The sequence below is a fragment of the Schistocerca nitens genome, chromosome 5 (genome assembly GCF_023898315.1).
Source record: "Schistocerca nitens isolate TAMUIC-IGC-003100 chromosome 5, iqSchNite1.1, whole genome shotgun sequence".
In the NCBI taxonomy this organism is placed as follows: Eukaryota; Metazoa; Arthropoda; class Insecta; order Orthoptera; family Acrididae; genus Schistocerca; species Schistocerca nitens.
In genome coordinates, this window is record NC_064618.1 from 418626861 (window position 1) to 418643409 (window position 16549).

Genomic DNA, 16549 nt, shown 5'->3' on the forward strand with positions numbered 1-16549 from the left:
TGTAAGGCTGGTGTTTCAGTGTTCTCCACTTGAGTTTTGTGATCACTTCCATGGTTTTTTGACTGACATGTGGCTGTGCATTATCGTGCAACAGCGAAACATACTGCTTTTGCCAATGTGGTCGAACACGACTCAGTCGAGCTTGAAGTTTCTTTAGTGTCGTCACATATGCGTCAGAATTTATGGTGGTTCCACTTGGCATGATGTCCACAAGTAAGAGTCCTTCGGAATCGAAAAACACCGTAGCCATAACTTTTCCAGCAGAAGGTGTGGCTTTGAATTTTTTTTTCTTGGGTGAATTTGCATGATACCACTCCATTGATTGCCTCTTCGTCTCTGGTGAAAAATGATGGAGCCATGTCTCATCACCTGTCACAGTCCTTCAAAGAAATTCATCTCCAACATTCTCGTACTGTTCCAAAAGTTCTCTGCATACCGTTTTTCTTGTTTCTTTGTGAGCCACTGTCAACATCTTGGGAACCCACCTGGCACAAACCTTTTTAACGCCAACACTCAGTATTCTGCAAACACTTCCTTCCCCTATCCCAACGTAGCGTGACAATTCGTTTCTGTATGCGTCTGACAGCAGTCACCAATTCGGTAACTCTCTGCACATTGTATGCAGTACGAGGCCTGCCGCTGCGACGACAGTCCTCAATATTGCCGTGCCCGCTTTCATCACGTAACCTGCTTTCCCATCGACTAACTATACTGCGATCGACAGCAGAATCTCCATACACCTTTTTCAAACTCTTGTGGATGTTTACCACTGTCTCGTTTTCACAGCACAGGAATTCTATGACAGCACGTTGCTTCTGACGAACGTCAAGTGTAGTAGCCATCTTGAAGACATGCTGTGACGGCGCTACTCACGGGAACAGGTTGAACTAAGTTTGAAAACAAGCGGGCAGGATATATTTACACACTGTAAAACTTTCTCATATCCAGGATGAAAACTGCATTTTTACAAAAATAGTGTGCATTTCTTCTTTTCGAGTGACCCTCATAGAAGGGACTTCCATAGAATCATACAGTAGGTAACTGAAAGAAATAAGCAATGAGACTAAGAGAAATGACACTGTTATTCAAAGACAATAGTTACACTGAAGTAACTGCTGTTTATGGTGTTCCTCTCCACATTACAAAATGAGGGACATAGCTCTTAATTGGGTGTGTGATCACCGGGGACGGCAGTGCACGCTTTGCTACTTACTCCCAAGCTGGCCACAAGGTTCGTAAGGAGTTCATGTGGTATGGAACTCTATTCCTCACCAGGGCGGTTGACAATTGCTGGATGGTCGCTCGTACATGTCGACGTCTACAATACGTCTCCACAACCCATCCGACACGTGCTCGATGTGATTCAAGTCGGTTGAACGTGCAGGCCAGTCCGTTCGGCAAGTATCGTCTAGTTCTAAGAGGTGCTCCACCTCCGCTGATCGATGGCGTTGCACATTGTCATCCATAAAAATGAAGTCAGTGATGGATGCACCCTTGATTGTAGTGATTGTAGTGTGTTCAAAGCTTTGCATGTCAGTACATTATTGCAACATTAAGCTTCCAGATAACGTATGGACTAGTAAAATAATCATGTTCGAAAATATTCCCACCTTTCGCCATCTGAGGGTAAGTCTGACATTGTCGAACATGAAACTTCCTGGCAGATTAAAACTGTGTGCCGGACCGAGACTCGAACTCGGTACCTTTGCTTTTTGCGGGCAAATGCTCTACCAACTGAGCTACCCAAGCACGACTCACGACCCGTCCTCACAGCTTTAATTCCGGCAGTACCTCATCTCCTACCTTCCAAACTTCACAGAAGCTCTTCTACACACCTTGCAGAACTAGCACTCCTGGAAGAAAGGATATTGCGGAGACATGGCTTAGCCGCAGCCTGTGGCATGTTTCCAGAATGTTTTTTTTTTTTTTTTTTTTTTTTTTCACCCTGCAGTGGAGTGTGCGCTGATTCCTGGCATATTAAGACTGTGTGCCGGACCGAGACTCGAACTCGAGACCTTTGCCTATCGCGGGCAAGTGCTCTAGCAACTGAGCTACCGAAGCACGAGTCACGACCCGTCCTCACAGCTTTAATTCCGCCAGTACCTCGTCTCCTACTTTACAAACTTCACAGAAGCTCTTCTACACACCTTGCAGAACTACCACTCCAGGAGGAAGTTTTAACTTGCCAAGAAGTTTCATATCAGCGTACACTCCGCTGCAGGGTGAAAATTTCATTCTGGAAACATCCTCCAGGCTCTGGCTAAGACATGACTCCGCAATATCCTTTCTTCCAGGGGGCTAGTTCTGCAAGGTGTGCAGAAGAGCTCCTGTGAAGTTTGTAAAGTAGGAGACGAGGTACTGGCGGAATTAAAGCTGTGAGGACGGGTCGTGAGTCGTGCTTGGGTAGCTCCGTTGCTAGAGCACTTGCCCGCGAAAGGCAAATGTCCCGAGTTCGAGTCCCGGTCCGGCACACAGTTTTAATCTGCCAGGAAGTTTCATATCAGCGCACACTCCACTATAGGGTGAAAATTTCATTCTGGAACTGTCGAACTTGATCGGTTTGATGGTCCAGGTCAGTACTGATCTCCAAATCTTTGAACACGGTACACTTTCGCCGGTCACCATTGTTGTGACGCAGCACTCATTCCTCACGTGCGTCATTTGAATGGTGCATTCGATCTTTATTTCACTACACAGATGACACTGTGCGACCACATCCGACAGCACAGGTGCAGGAGCTCGAGTAACGAGAAACCCGCTCTTTCCCCCGACTTAAATTCCATTGAGCATGTGTGGAAGGCACTGGAGAGACGTACTGCATGACTTTCACATGCACCGACATCCATCCACAGTTGTTAACAGTGCTGGTGGAGCAATGGGACTCCCTGCGACAAGAAATCCTTACAAACCTTCTGATTAACATGTGAGCACTTAACACAGGAAGCTTTGGCGTCAATAGTGATAACCTCCAACTCTCCCCCTCGCACGCCCGATTACGAACTATGTCCCGTCATTTGTAATGTCCAAGGGAACTACCACGAAATGCGGTAATGTTATTTCTGTTCGTCTCGTTGGATATTTCTTTCAGTTATCTTATGTACTTTATTAAAGCAGTTCTTTGTAATAAGACATGCTAAAGTTACTTTTGTCATTAAGTTTTCGTACCAGTGGACTTCAATTCGAGCTGTTACGTATATGACTGCTTACCTGTGGCCTGATTTACTGGTGCCTAATAAGGTGCGTTTAAGGGGGATAGGACGTCAAACGGACCGACTTGGTGCAGGAGAGGCACCACTAGACATTTTAATTCCCAGATAAAATTTACAGATAAATTCATGAAGCTTTGTCAGCACGACCAGGAAGTATTCACGATTCTCACTCATAACAACGGAAGTTCAAAAGCATAACAAAATAATTTTTTTTACATATGAAATTTCATCATTTTGTCACTTACTGTTGCCTGCATTTGTTGCTATAGGTACATTTTTCTTCACAAGTAAGAGAGATTGGCTCAAATGATTCAGAGCACTATGGGACTTAACATCTGAGGTCATTAGTCCCCTAGAACTTAGAAATACTTAAACCTAACTAATCTAAGGACATCACACACATCCATGCGCGAGGCAGGATTCGAACTTGCGACCGTAGCGGTCGCGCGGTTCCAGACTGAAGCGCCTAGAACCGCTCGGCCACTCCGGACGGCTAAGAGAGATTCTTTGATGAATTTTGCACAGCATACAAACCATACTTACAGATGTATGAAACTCTAGAATTTTCCAAATCCATTAAAAACTGTGGTAAAAATTGAGATAATTAACTACAAAATTTGATTTTTTATAAACACAAAGTTTAATACGTAACAGCTTATTCACTTTTTCATAAGTTAAATAGATTCTAGAGTATGTAAGTATGGTTTGCATGCTGTACAAAATTCACCGAAGAATCTCTCTTTCTTATGAAGAAAAGTGTACCTTTAGCAACAAATGCAGCCAATAGTAAGTGAAAAAATGATGAAATTTCACATGTAAAAGAATTTATTTTGTTATGTTTTTGAACTTCCGCTGAAATGAGTGTGAATTCTGATCCTTCCTGGTCATGCTGACAAAGTTTTATGAATTTACTTGTAAAAGTATAGGCAGTGGAAATTGAAATGTCCTGTGGTGCGTCTCCTGCTCTAAGTCGGCCCGTTTGACGTCCTACCCGCCTTAAGTGAAGCAAAATTCCATCCGACAACGTTCGTGACGGAAGCCAGCACCTACGCATTGTTAACGACTTCGGCGACGTAGATATTTTTACAGGTAAAACCACATGTTTAAGATACTAAATCCGGCAATGGTGTGTATCTGTAGATGTACTGTGGTACCAGGAGTCACTAGATGCGTCTGTTTTGAACGAGTTGAGCTGGCTGTGTAAGAGACGAGACGCGTTGCGGCGTTCGGTAGCAGAGCATACTGGACGTTGATAGGCAGGTGACATGTACGTGACAGGCGGCGGGGGGGAGGGAGGGGGGGGGCGGCAGGTCGACTACGCCACACATAGGCGGTTGCAAGGGCGGCTACTGACCTTGTCGTGTCGCGGCTGGCGGCGGTGCCGGTGCCGGCGGTAGAGGGCCACGATGACGGCGCAGACTACGGCGAGCAGCGCGGCCGCCGTGGCCACCAGCGCCGTCAGGACGGGGTTCATCGGCGCCGCAGACGACGGCCCTGCGAACACGCACACACATATACAGGCTCACCACGAGCTCACAGCCACACACGGTCGCCATCCTGCGTGGTAAATTTCTCCGCCTCTTGTATGTGGGTCTAGGTCCAGGGTAGCCCTGCAAAAAGGAAGCATGGAATGTTGGATTTAACATCCCTTCGACATCGTTGTCCTTAGCCTCTTCAGTCCCGATGTGCATATCAGGTCTTTGTAGCGTCGTCTTGCCAAGTGTCGTTTTCCCGGATTGAGACTTGATGTGCATGACTGTGCACATCATGCGGTTTCTGTTTTTGCCACTAGGTCACGCGGAAGTCAGTTTTGGCGGGTTTTCTCGCATCCTGAAACTTCCGATCTTAAGGATAGCGTCATCTGCGACACGCGAGAAAGGTAAATTCAGTTTTAATATTCGTTTTTTAATTGTATTGCCGTTTTTATTGTGACTTACTCCAAAAAAGACACCAAGGAAGTGATACGTGCATGCAACTAAAACGATAGTTTCGTAGTTTTACAAACATCGACTGTTGAATTTGAAGTACACATTTGTGTACATAAGGTCTTAGCTCACAGAATGTAGTGGTACTACTGCTAAGACTGATCTCACTCCGAAATCGTAATGTAAAACGTAATCTAAATCTGAAAGGTTAGCTACTAATGCGGTAGAGTAGGAGCAAAGTCGTTGTGGGTGATACGGATAGCATGATGGACATGTAATCTATAATCTCAGTAAAAGCTCTAAAATTTTTAATTTTTTTTTACTAGGTTCACTTTCATTTCATTATTCAGTTACTTCAACAGTTACCTTTACTTTACTTAATTTTCAATTCTCAGCTCTGACAGACGATGAAATTACGGAACTACTTGAGACTAGTGATTTGAGTACCTTGTCAGATAAAGACGAGGATTCAGTTGATGAACTTCCAACTGCACCGGAACGTACTGGTGTGCCACTATTAATTCATGGATTATGTTCAAAAGGTGTTGTCAAAAAGAAGGGATACCAAAACAAAAGTGGATGTCTCTCATTAACTTCAGAATTCACTTGGCCCACGACTTGGTGAAGTCTTCAAAAATTGTAGACTCACTGGAAATGTCGAAAGAAATTTTTCCGAGTGTAGCACGGGATAATGTCAGCAGATCTGATGAAGATGAGGAGTATAAAACCACACAAAACGACGATGAATTGCGCCAAAGCCAACTAGAGAAAGCAAATGTGACAGGGTTGGCCACCTTCCTGAATATATTGAGAGTATTTTTGCCTCAAGGTTTCGGCTACCAGGGTGTAAGTCACGTTATCGCATAACGTGTGAAAAGTGCAAAGTTTATTTGTGCGTATTAAAAAACAATTGTTTTGCTAAATTCCTTAAACATGAGAAGTAACGTGTTCATAAAATGTAATGTGTACATAAAAATGAGAAGTAATGTGAACATTTTTCATTGTAAATAAAAATATGAAAATACTACGAGATGGGCATTTTTTTCTCCGTTAAGACCCAATGTACACATGTGTGTACATTCAAAACATTGTTTAAAATAAAATTTAAAAATCAGTTTTTTTGTGTTACTTTGAGATCAACTACACAAAAAAGTGACTGAAATATTTTTCCATTCTTTGTTTATCTTCGGGACTGGAGAGGTTAGAGATGGAGCACGAACTCGGCTTTTGTCAAGGATGGCCGCGCTCATTCAAAGGAACCATCCTGGCATTTGCTTATAGCGATTTAGAGAAATCACGGAAAAGCTAAATTTGGATGGCCCGGCGCGGGTTTGAATCGTCGTCCTCCCGAATGCGAGCGCCATCTCGCTCGGTCGCAGCTCTGGAGACGTGGAGCAGTTACAGCCTCACTTGGGTCAGACATGAGTGACGCAACAGCATACACACTGGGCGCGTCACCGTATGGTGCATGTCGGACGATACCTTGTACCACTACTTGTCAGCTCCTTTCCTGTTCCACTTGCAACTGGAGCGACTTAAGAATTAATGTTCTGAATGCCTTTGTAAGACCCTTAAATTCTCTTATCTTGATTTCGCCTTCCTTACGCCATATTATGCTGGCAGCAGTCACCTGCATATTTTGCCACCTCAACAGGTATTCCAGTTTCAGATCACAAAGCATCTCCGTAATACTCACTGTTGAACGAAACTACAGGTAACAAAGCCACCACAATTACTGCGAGGTCATCCTTTAACCCGGGCTGGTGGGGATCCCAAACACTCGACTAGAAATCTTGAACGGTTTGCAGCGATATTCTATAGGCGTCACGCTTATAGAAGAGTAACATTATGTGCTCACTTCATTTCATACCGCTTTGTGACGCTACGCCTGGATATTTAATCGACGTGAGCGTATCAAGCAGCACGCCATTCGAACATTACAGAAATTAGGACTCGTACGGAGGCACATAGACCGTCATTTTTCTCTCACTCCATATGCGAATGGACTCGGAAGGGAAATGATTGGGAGTTTTATGGTGGTTGCAGAATTTGTATGTAGATGTAAATGGAAATTTGTTTCTCCTCCTTATCTGCATTAACTTACATTTTCCAACACTTAGAGCAAGCTGCATCAGTCACTCCAAATTCAGATTTATCTCAGTCACCCTGTATCCTTCTGTAGTCACTCGACCACAATACTTTCCTGCATATTATAGAGTCATCAGCGAACACCTTCATATTGTTGCTCAGCATATACATCGAATAATTTACATACGAGGGTGAGTCAAATGACAACCTTAAATATTTTTTAAAATATAATTTATTGTGCAGAAGTGGAAGAAAGCCGTGTCACTTTTCAACATAATCTCCCCCACGCTCAATTCAAGTTCTCCAGCGCTCAAAAACTGCATAAATTCCTTTAGAAAAAAATTCTTTTGGTAGTACGCGCAACCACTCATGCACAGCTTGGCGTACCTCTTCACCAGAACGGAACTTCTTTCCTCCCATTGCGTCTTTGAGTGATCCAAACATGTGGAAATCACTTGAGGCAAGGTCTATTGAGTATGGTGGATGAGGAAGACACACAAAATGCAGGTCTGTGATTGTTGCAACTGTTGTACGGGCAGTGTGGGGCCTTACAATGTCATGTTACAAAAGGACACCTGCTGACAGCAGCTTTAATTTGATTGCAGGCCGCAGACGATTTTTTAGAAGATCTGTGTATAATGCACTGGTGACAGTGGTTCCTCTAGGCATGTAATGCTCCAAAATTACGCCTTTTTCGTCCCAAAAGAGAGTCAACATAGCCTTCCCTGCTGATGGATCTGTTCGAAACTGCTTTGGTATTGGTGACGGGGTATGGCGCTATTCCTTGCTCGCTCTCTTCGTTTCCGGTTGGTGAAAGTGAACCCAGGATTAGTCCCCAGTAACGATTCTTGCAAGGAAGCGATCACCTCGTTCAAAGCGCCGAAGAATTTCTTCACAAGCATCGACACGTCGTTCTCTCATTTCAGGAGTCAGCTGCCGTGGCACACATCTTGCAGACACTTTGTGAAACTGGAGCACATCATGCACAATGTAGTGTGCTGACCCAAGACTAATCTGTAAACATGCTGCAGTGTCATTCAGTGTCACTCGGAGGTTTTCCTTCACTATGGCTTGAACTGCTGCAATGTTCTGTGGAGCTACAACTCGTTGTGCCTGACCTGGACGAGGAGCATCTTCCACTGAAGTCACACCATTTGCGAACTTTCTACTCCAATCATAGATTTGCTGCTGTGACAAACATGCATCACGTCGACGAATTTCAATACGTTTCACACCTTCACTACGCAAAAACCGAATAACAGAACGCTGTTCTTCCCTGGTGGAAGTCGCCAGTGGGAGGGCCATCTTTATACTGATACTGCGACGGTATGTGTGCATCTGCACTATGCTGCCACCTACAGACCATTCTGCATGCTGTTTCTGGCACGCTTACCACCCTGCAGGATAACGGCGCGAAATTTCGATTTCTTATTACAAATTGAAGGTTTTCATTTGACTCACCCTCGTATATAGAGAATAATAGCGGTCCTATCCCACTTGTCTGGGCTCTCCTGGCCGTATCCTGATCTCTGATGAAAAAAAAATGTTCAAATGGCTCTGAGCACTATGGGACTCAACTGCTGTGATCATAAGTCCCCTAGAACTTAGAACTACTTAAACCTAACTAACCTAAGGACAGCACACAACACCCAGCCATCACGAGGCAGAGAAAATCCCTGACCCCGCCGGGAATCGAACCCGGGAACCCGGGCGTGGGAAGCGAGAACGCTACCGCACGACCACGACATGCGGGCTCTCTGATGAACACTTGACGTCGAAGACAACGTGCTTTTCTTTCTCAAGGAAGTTTATTATATAAGAACTTAGAATATACTCACGAATTATCCAGCAAACCCGTGTTAAGGATATTCGGCTGTAATTTTCTGGATACAATCTTTTACCCTTCTTATGTACCAGAGTCACCATCGTTGTTTTTTTTTTTCAGTCTCTTCGGATTTTACTCCGCGCGAGAGACTGACGATAATTGAAATGTAAGTATGGGGCCATTACTGTAGAGTAATCGGACCTGGCGACTTCAGTTGCTATCAGCTGCTTCTCTACGCCAGGGGTACCTGTTATTACGTTATCTATGTGAGAGTCTGTGCTACAGTCAAACGATGGCATGTCTCTACGATCTTCCTGTTTGAATGCCTTCTTAAATGCGAAATTTAGAAGTTCAGCTTTTCTTTTGCTATCTTCTACTGCCGTACCAGGGTGGTTGACGAGTGACTGGATAGAAGCCATGGAACAGCTTAGTGACTTTGCGTAGGGCCAGAATTTTCTCTGTTTCTCAGCAATAAATATTGATACGATATGACGTTTGAAGTTGTTATATGCTTCGCTCATCGATCTCTATAGACGCAGGAAAATTAAAAAACATTTGCCTGTCGACATTTTTGCGTTCTTTCTTGAACCGAGCGTGCATTAATTTTTAATTCCACAGCATTTTCCTGATTTTGTTAATAAACAACGATGCTTTTCTCTGTTCTTAAATCACCTGCTCGTCAACGTATTCCTTCAGAGTGCGATTTACAGTCAGTTCAAAATCTGTTCATAATTCCTCCACGTCCATCACATTGGAACTAAATGATGTCCAGTCATTGTCTCAGTAAGACGCTAACTTCTTATATCCTTATTTCAGCAAAGTACTCTTTCCGTCCTCTTGATGAATTTTGTTAACTTTAGTAACGACCGTCGTTATGATTACGTCATAATCGGTAATCTTTGTCTCTATGCTGACATTGTCGATAATCAGGCATGTTTGCGGCTAAAGTATTATCATTTCGTGAGGGTTATCGAATTAGATACTAACTAACTAACTAAATAGGACAGTTTTGGAAAACGTGTTCAGAACTTTTTGACAAGAATGTCTCTACGCATCATCTGTAATGAATCCATGGACGTCGCAGTTTGTAGTCGGTATGTCAAAGATGTCTCCAGTTAAGACTGCATGATCTGAGAATTTCCAAACACTGAGCACACAGCTTTTTGCAAAGATTCCACAACTGGTACGGTGGATCAGGTGACGGGTATAAACTTCCTATAGTTAGCTTCAGTTCACCTATGCCTGTTACTCGTGTCCAGATAACTTCGTAAGTCAGGCTCGACTCGATGGACAATATTTTCGCCAACTGCAATGAACATTCCCCCTCCTATGGCGTCTGTTCTGTCTTTTCGATATAAGTTTCATGTCTTGTTAAATATTTCGGTGCTTTCTACTTCGGGTTTCGTCCAGCTCTCGGTTCCGAGTATAACTTTCCTGAAGGAGGAGGCAGTGAGACACAGCCAATCGATACATCTGGTGTTAGGCAGGTCGCCTGTGTACAAACAAGGCTAACGCCCTTCAACGAATCTGTCGCTGGCCGAGTGACGAAACTATAGTCAACAGTCTGATATTACTACATAAACAAAACAACGATTTACTACTAATTACGTACTGTAGAAGGCGTATATTAGTTACGAAAGATTACTGTATTATTTCGGCTAACGTATTCTGTTCTGCGGATACACGATACAAATTCTCTGCAAGTACGTCCACTGTCAGCAACAGACTAATAACAACAGAGAAAAACACCTTGCGTTCGTCGTTTACTCCGCTACTACTGAAACCTCTCGCCCTTCACTCTTCGAAATCGAGATCGTGAATCGTGACATTTAAATTCCCCATCACTTAGAGGTGCCCGAGGACTTCTGATCAAATATAATATATTTAGCTTGTTGGTAATCTGCTTTACACTACTTTCCTTTGATGTTTGGTTTGTTTACCCGGAGTCTTAAACATCTAAGACAGGAAAGTTTAGTCTACAAACTTTGGTTTGGGTATCTTGTTATTTCGTACATGTTTTCAGAGCTACTTTCAATTCTTTGACACTCTCGTTACGTAGAAATTACAACAAAATATAATACCACATTGGAATTTTCGAGTTTCCACATTATACCTAGTATGTTACTTGTAGACAGAGCAGGATGCCCGTGTGGCTTTGTCCTTCTGTTCTTAGTATTTCGAGCAGTTTTCGTATTTCTCTCCCTCGAAGATTTCTATTTGCTCAAGAAATGGCAAGAATGGTTTCTGTTTGTTCTTAATTTCCCTTCTTTCGACTAAACATAGATACTACTTCCTTTTTACAACCAAAGATATCTTCATTCACTACGTCGCGTACTCTGTTCCTCTTAGGTACAATTTAGTCAGCAGTTTACAATAGCAGCCTAGGAAAAAGGCTATAAAGGAATAAATGTAATCACGAGATGTTCAGCATGTCCTGTAATATTTCAAATTTCATAACCGTGAGTGTGAAGCTTGACGATTCGAGCTTTTTCTAGGGAAACTGAAAATGTCAGCAGCATGTGTTTACAAGCTCTCACTGATTATATCTGCCAATAGCTTGCCAGTCGTGTATTTGTAATGAACAAATGTTTGCACATGAAGTAATTAACAGCCGAGATGTAAACGATGATCTTAACGTTCACTTATATTTGACGACTGTCAAATAGATTTATTTTGGAAAACATTTCTTTATTCACAACTGTTTTGATCACAGTTGAGGGACTTACAACAATGTCATCAGAATCACTACCATAAAAGACTAGCAATATAGGCACAGGATGATTGTTTAACGTGCTATTTTCGCAACTAATGATGACTTGTAGGTTGAACCAGTGAGCTGCTACAAGTCCATCAAACACGATTATGATAACTGTAATTAAAGGCATTACCTTAAGATCATGACTGTGGTACAACATGTGCAGAAAATAACTTAGCAACGGTTATCTGAATTACAGAACCATCTCAGTTCTGCTGGTTAAGAAGGTAAAATTTTTTGACCACTCAAGTGTTCAATGAACAACCTCTCCAGAGCAAACTGAAAGCTGCTTAGTACAGGTAAGTGTCCTACACATTTCAGTCTCAGTTACTTTCATCTGTTTACTTTGGTTGCGACATTACAACCACAACGCTGTTTTTAATGTAGTCTTCGACCGATGTCTCATTTGACACATGATTAAGATTACCAAATACCTGAAGACTTGCGGTAGTTCTAGCAGGAAAGAAAAGTACTGAGAAAGAGTTACAGAAATTATTGGACACTCAGTTAATGTAACGCTGTGCATCTATTAGAGAAACACTTCGAGTTTTAAAGCTATTAGATTGCATATTGAGAATACTATGGCTGTATGATAATTCGTAAAACCATTGAAGAAGTGGTGAAATTACTGCATCACTTGATTGTTCGAAGTACGAGGGATATTCGTAAAGTAAGGAACGATAGGTCGCGAAATGGAAACCACAGTAAAAATGGAAACTGTTTGCAACGGTTAGCTACACCTTCCAGGTACTTCCCTACACGGTCGCGGTTCAGAATTAGACATCTGTCGTATCGTTGCACCAACTTGTCAATTCCCTCGTCATAAAAAGACAGCCGCCAGTGCTTTTCGAGCCGGCCGCTGTGGCAGAGCGGTTCTAGGCGCTTCATTCCGGAACCGCGCTGCTGCTACGGTTGCAGGTTCGAATCCTGCCTCGGGCATGGATGCGTGTGATGTCCTTAGGTTAGCTAGATTTAAGTAGTTCTAAGTCTAGGGGATTGATGACCTCAGATGTTAAGCCCCATAGTGCCTAGAGCCATTTGAAGTGCTTTTCGGCAATTTTCTACTCTGTACTGCAGCTCGTTGTCTGTGTCAAAATAATGTCTTCATAGCCAGCGGTTCATTTGAGCAGAGATGAACCTCAGGGGTAGCCAATTACGGGCTGTGTTGTGGGTGATCAAACACTTCCTATCGTAAACGCTGCAGGAGTATCTTCATTGCCCCTGCAGAGTGCGGCCGAGAATTATCGTGTACAACCAACCGCATGACAGTTATGTTATGTGAATTTCATAGCTTCAGGCGCAATCTTTCGCCAGGTCCTCATGCTTGGAGGGGGACGGTAGTTTCTAGCCATCTTTACGTTCTCACTGTGAGCTCAGAAATGAAAAGACCGACATGATGCGATCGACGGGCGTACTAGAAACAGTGCCCAACGCATCTGTGCAAAGCTTCATCAGATTTTCAGTGCATTTCCCACTTCGCGACCGATCGTTCCTTACTTTCTGTTGTGTACATGGTTCCGCGTACTCAGCGCGTACACAACTTTCCCAATAGAGCGCGCCCCGCTAAGCACAACAGCGCAGGCGCAGCGCTCGTCCGTCTCCGCACTACGAGATGGCGCTGTCTTAGAGACGGACCAAATTCTGCTTCCGCCGATCCGCGTATTAATATGTAACGCAGCCAATGAGATTGCTGCTAACGCAGAACCTTTTCTCCTCGTGGATCACACTCGCGCAGTGATACCTGAACGCTCGAGGTATTATAACGAGTGTACAGACCTCCGATTAGTCAGTCTGCATTAGTCTGTAGTCAAGTTTCAGTCTGCGCCTAATAAGATTATCTTATTCCTGTACAGAGCCATGAAGAGAAATGTGTAGACACTTTGTCAAGTATCAGAGATATGTGAGAATAAGATTAACGTACCAAGACCAAAGGAACTTCAGATTGTCAATTGTAAACAGCATCCAGAATCAAGTTACGTAATATCTATATTTTTTATTATTTTAATACATGTGTGTGAAAATTAATCAAGTTCCGTTTAAAGGTGGTCACCGTCAATCTGCTACTTTAAGCGTGCAAGTGGCATTTTTATCGTCTGACTTAACGGCAGAAGATAAACACGCCACGATAAGACCACGAGACATATTGCTCACACTCGCCTACTTCGCTACAGCGACAAGTCAAATAATCTGAGGGTGTGTGTACCGAAGGTCTTACAGTACGTACACCACATTTTCCGAATAACCCTCGCAGTTTACCGGATTCAGAAATAAAGTTTATCATCAAATGGTAGTAGCGCATTTACATGTTTTTTTCAAGAGCTATTGGCCGATGCGTTGTCGCTCAATCAAGTATCATAGAATTTTCCGATTACTCATGTTTTCTCCAAGCAATTAGATACTAAACGCTCACTTCCAGTTTTCTTTTTGTGTTGTGTGCTAGTAACCTCTCACTGTCGTATACCTGATGGTTATTGGGAAATACAAGGATGGATCTAAAAGTAATGCTGTTGTGCCACAAAAAATTAATAACGAATATATCAAAGAGGAATTAGTATAGATCATAGCTCGGACTGTCCTCTATGCAGCAATGCCGTTCAACATAGGCTCAATTCATTTGCACACATTTGCATCATCTTTGAGTCTAGTTTGCAAAATTTCATGGTTTTGCTTCTTGACCATGACATTAAACAGAAAGGTTACGCAGTTTATTGCGAACACTAATGCGCCTGTCTGCTCAAATCGCATCATCATCAAGTACTCTATTGGCACCCATGACAGATGACGTTGTCTGGACGTTGTGCTGCTTATCTGCAATGTCCGTTTCTCCGTTACTGAATATCTTCACCCGAAGCTGCACATTGCTGTGTACATTGCAGCGTACCCTTATATTTCCTTCGTGGTTGAGGTTAAAAGAGCTTTGATATCATGGGTCAAAGAGCAAAAAAGCTTTTTCTTCCAGACTGGGTTTGATGCCTGGGTTCTAAGGTGGCACAATCGTATGCAAATGCATGATGACTATTTTGATCGGTAGTTCTGTGTAAAGGACTGTTGAGTTTATGATACGCACCAGTACCGCAGTTATACGTTCATTATTACATTTTTTATGACAGAGGAGGCATTACGTTTTGATCCACGCTTTGCTTGCGACACCGACGATGCAAACATGAGTGGAGATTTACAAAATATACTGTATAATCGAAATGAGGCATTGAGCAGATCTTAATGTCGCCATATTAATTAACTAGACTTATAGAAAGTTTTTGCCACTGTTGACTGGAATACTTCCTCGAAATTCTGAAGGTAACAGGGGTAAAATGCAGGGAGCGAATGTCTTTTTACAATTTGTATAGAAAGCAGACAGGAGATATAAGAGTCGAGGAACATGAAAGGGATGCAGTAGTTGAGAATATAGTGAGAGAGGGTTGTGGCCTGCCCCCGACGTTATTCAATTAATACATTAACCGAGCAGTAAACGAAACAAAAAAAAGTATTTGGAGTAGGAATTAAAGATGAGAGAGAGGAAATGAAATGTTTGAGATTTGACGATGAACTTGTAATTCTCCCAGAGACAGCAAAGGTCTTGGAAGAGCACTTCAATGAAATGGACAGTGTCTTGAAAGGAGAATATAAGACGAACATCAACTAAAGCAAAACGAGGAGTCGAATTAAATCAGGTGAAGCTGAGGGAATTTGATTAGGAAACGAGATACTTAAAGTGCTAAATGAGTTCAGTTATTTGGGCAGCAGAATAACTGTTGATGTCCAAAGTAGAAAGGATATAAAATGTAGACTATAACCGGAAAGGAGAGCGTTTCTGAAGAGAACAGGTGTGTTAATATCGACTGTAGATTTCAGCGAAACATGGATGTTAAACAGTTTTGTGGCAAAACCTGACTAGAAGAAGGGATCGGTTGATAAGACACATTCTGAGACATCAAGGGATCGCCAATTTAGTATTGGAGGGAGGTGTGGAAGGCAAAAGATGTAAAGTGAGACGGAGAGATTGGTGCAGTAAGCATTTTCAGAAGGATATAGGTTGCAGTTGTTATTCGGAATCGAAGGGGCTTCCACGGGCTAGAGTAGCATGGAGAGCTGTATCAAAGCATACTGAAGATGACCACAACAACAATCTGAATATGAGGTGAGAAGTGCGGCTCAATGCTATTAACATCTTCAGTTCGTTGACGGGATTCCGATTTAGCTTCGGTGTCAACTGCAGTATACATTGTGAGATTTTAGAAAGGTGTCAGAATAATCTTCAGTGCCATGACTTTTTACTTTGCATCATATACAAAACTAAATTCCCTGTAGTAGCTTATATTGTTGCTACACCAGCAATGAGGTCATTTAAAATTCATGTAGGGTTCGATCTGTATTGTTGTTTTGGCGTATCAGCCTTAGTAGAGGATGAAAATTATTGAAATATATGAAATAAAATCTTCATAACATCTGAATGGTTTGCGTTAGGACGTTCAAAGTGAATCGTTGGTCGCGGGGCACGACGGAAATTAGTATGCGCATGCATGGTTTGGTTTAACGACTATGCCCACTTTCATTTGGATGGGTTCGTCAATAAGCAAAATTGCTGCATTTGGGGGACTGAGACTCCACATTTTGTGATTGAGAAGTCACTTCACCCTCAACGGGTGACTGTATGGTGTGCTGCAATGTCAAGTCACGGAATAATCGGTGCATTATGCCTTGTGGTTCATGTAAGACGAATTTCGAATCCATCGAAGCAGGAGAA

At 42.8% G+C, this 16549-nt stretch overlaps 1 protein-coding gene across 3 annotated transcripts in view; it reads right to left on the reverse strand.

The window, feature by feature from the left end:
* Window positions 1-16549, reverse strand: part of LOC126259558 (neural cell adhesion molecule 2) — a 623716-nt gene that overhangs the window by 87194 nt on the left and 519973 nt on the right. For all 3 annotated transcript variants that reach the window (XM_049956450.1, XM_049956452.1, XM_049956451.1), the window contains exon 11: window positions 4564-4703. In XM_049956450.1, coding sequence (XP_049812407.1) covers window positions 4564-4703 — 140 coding nt within the window. The remainder of the gene's footprint in view (window positions 1-4563; window positions 4704-16549) is intronic.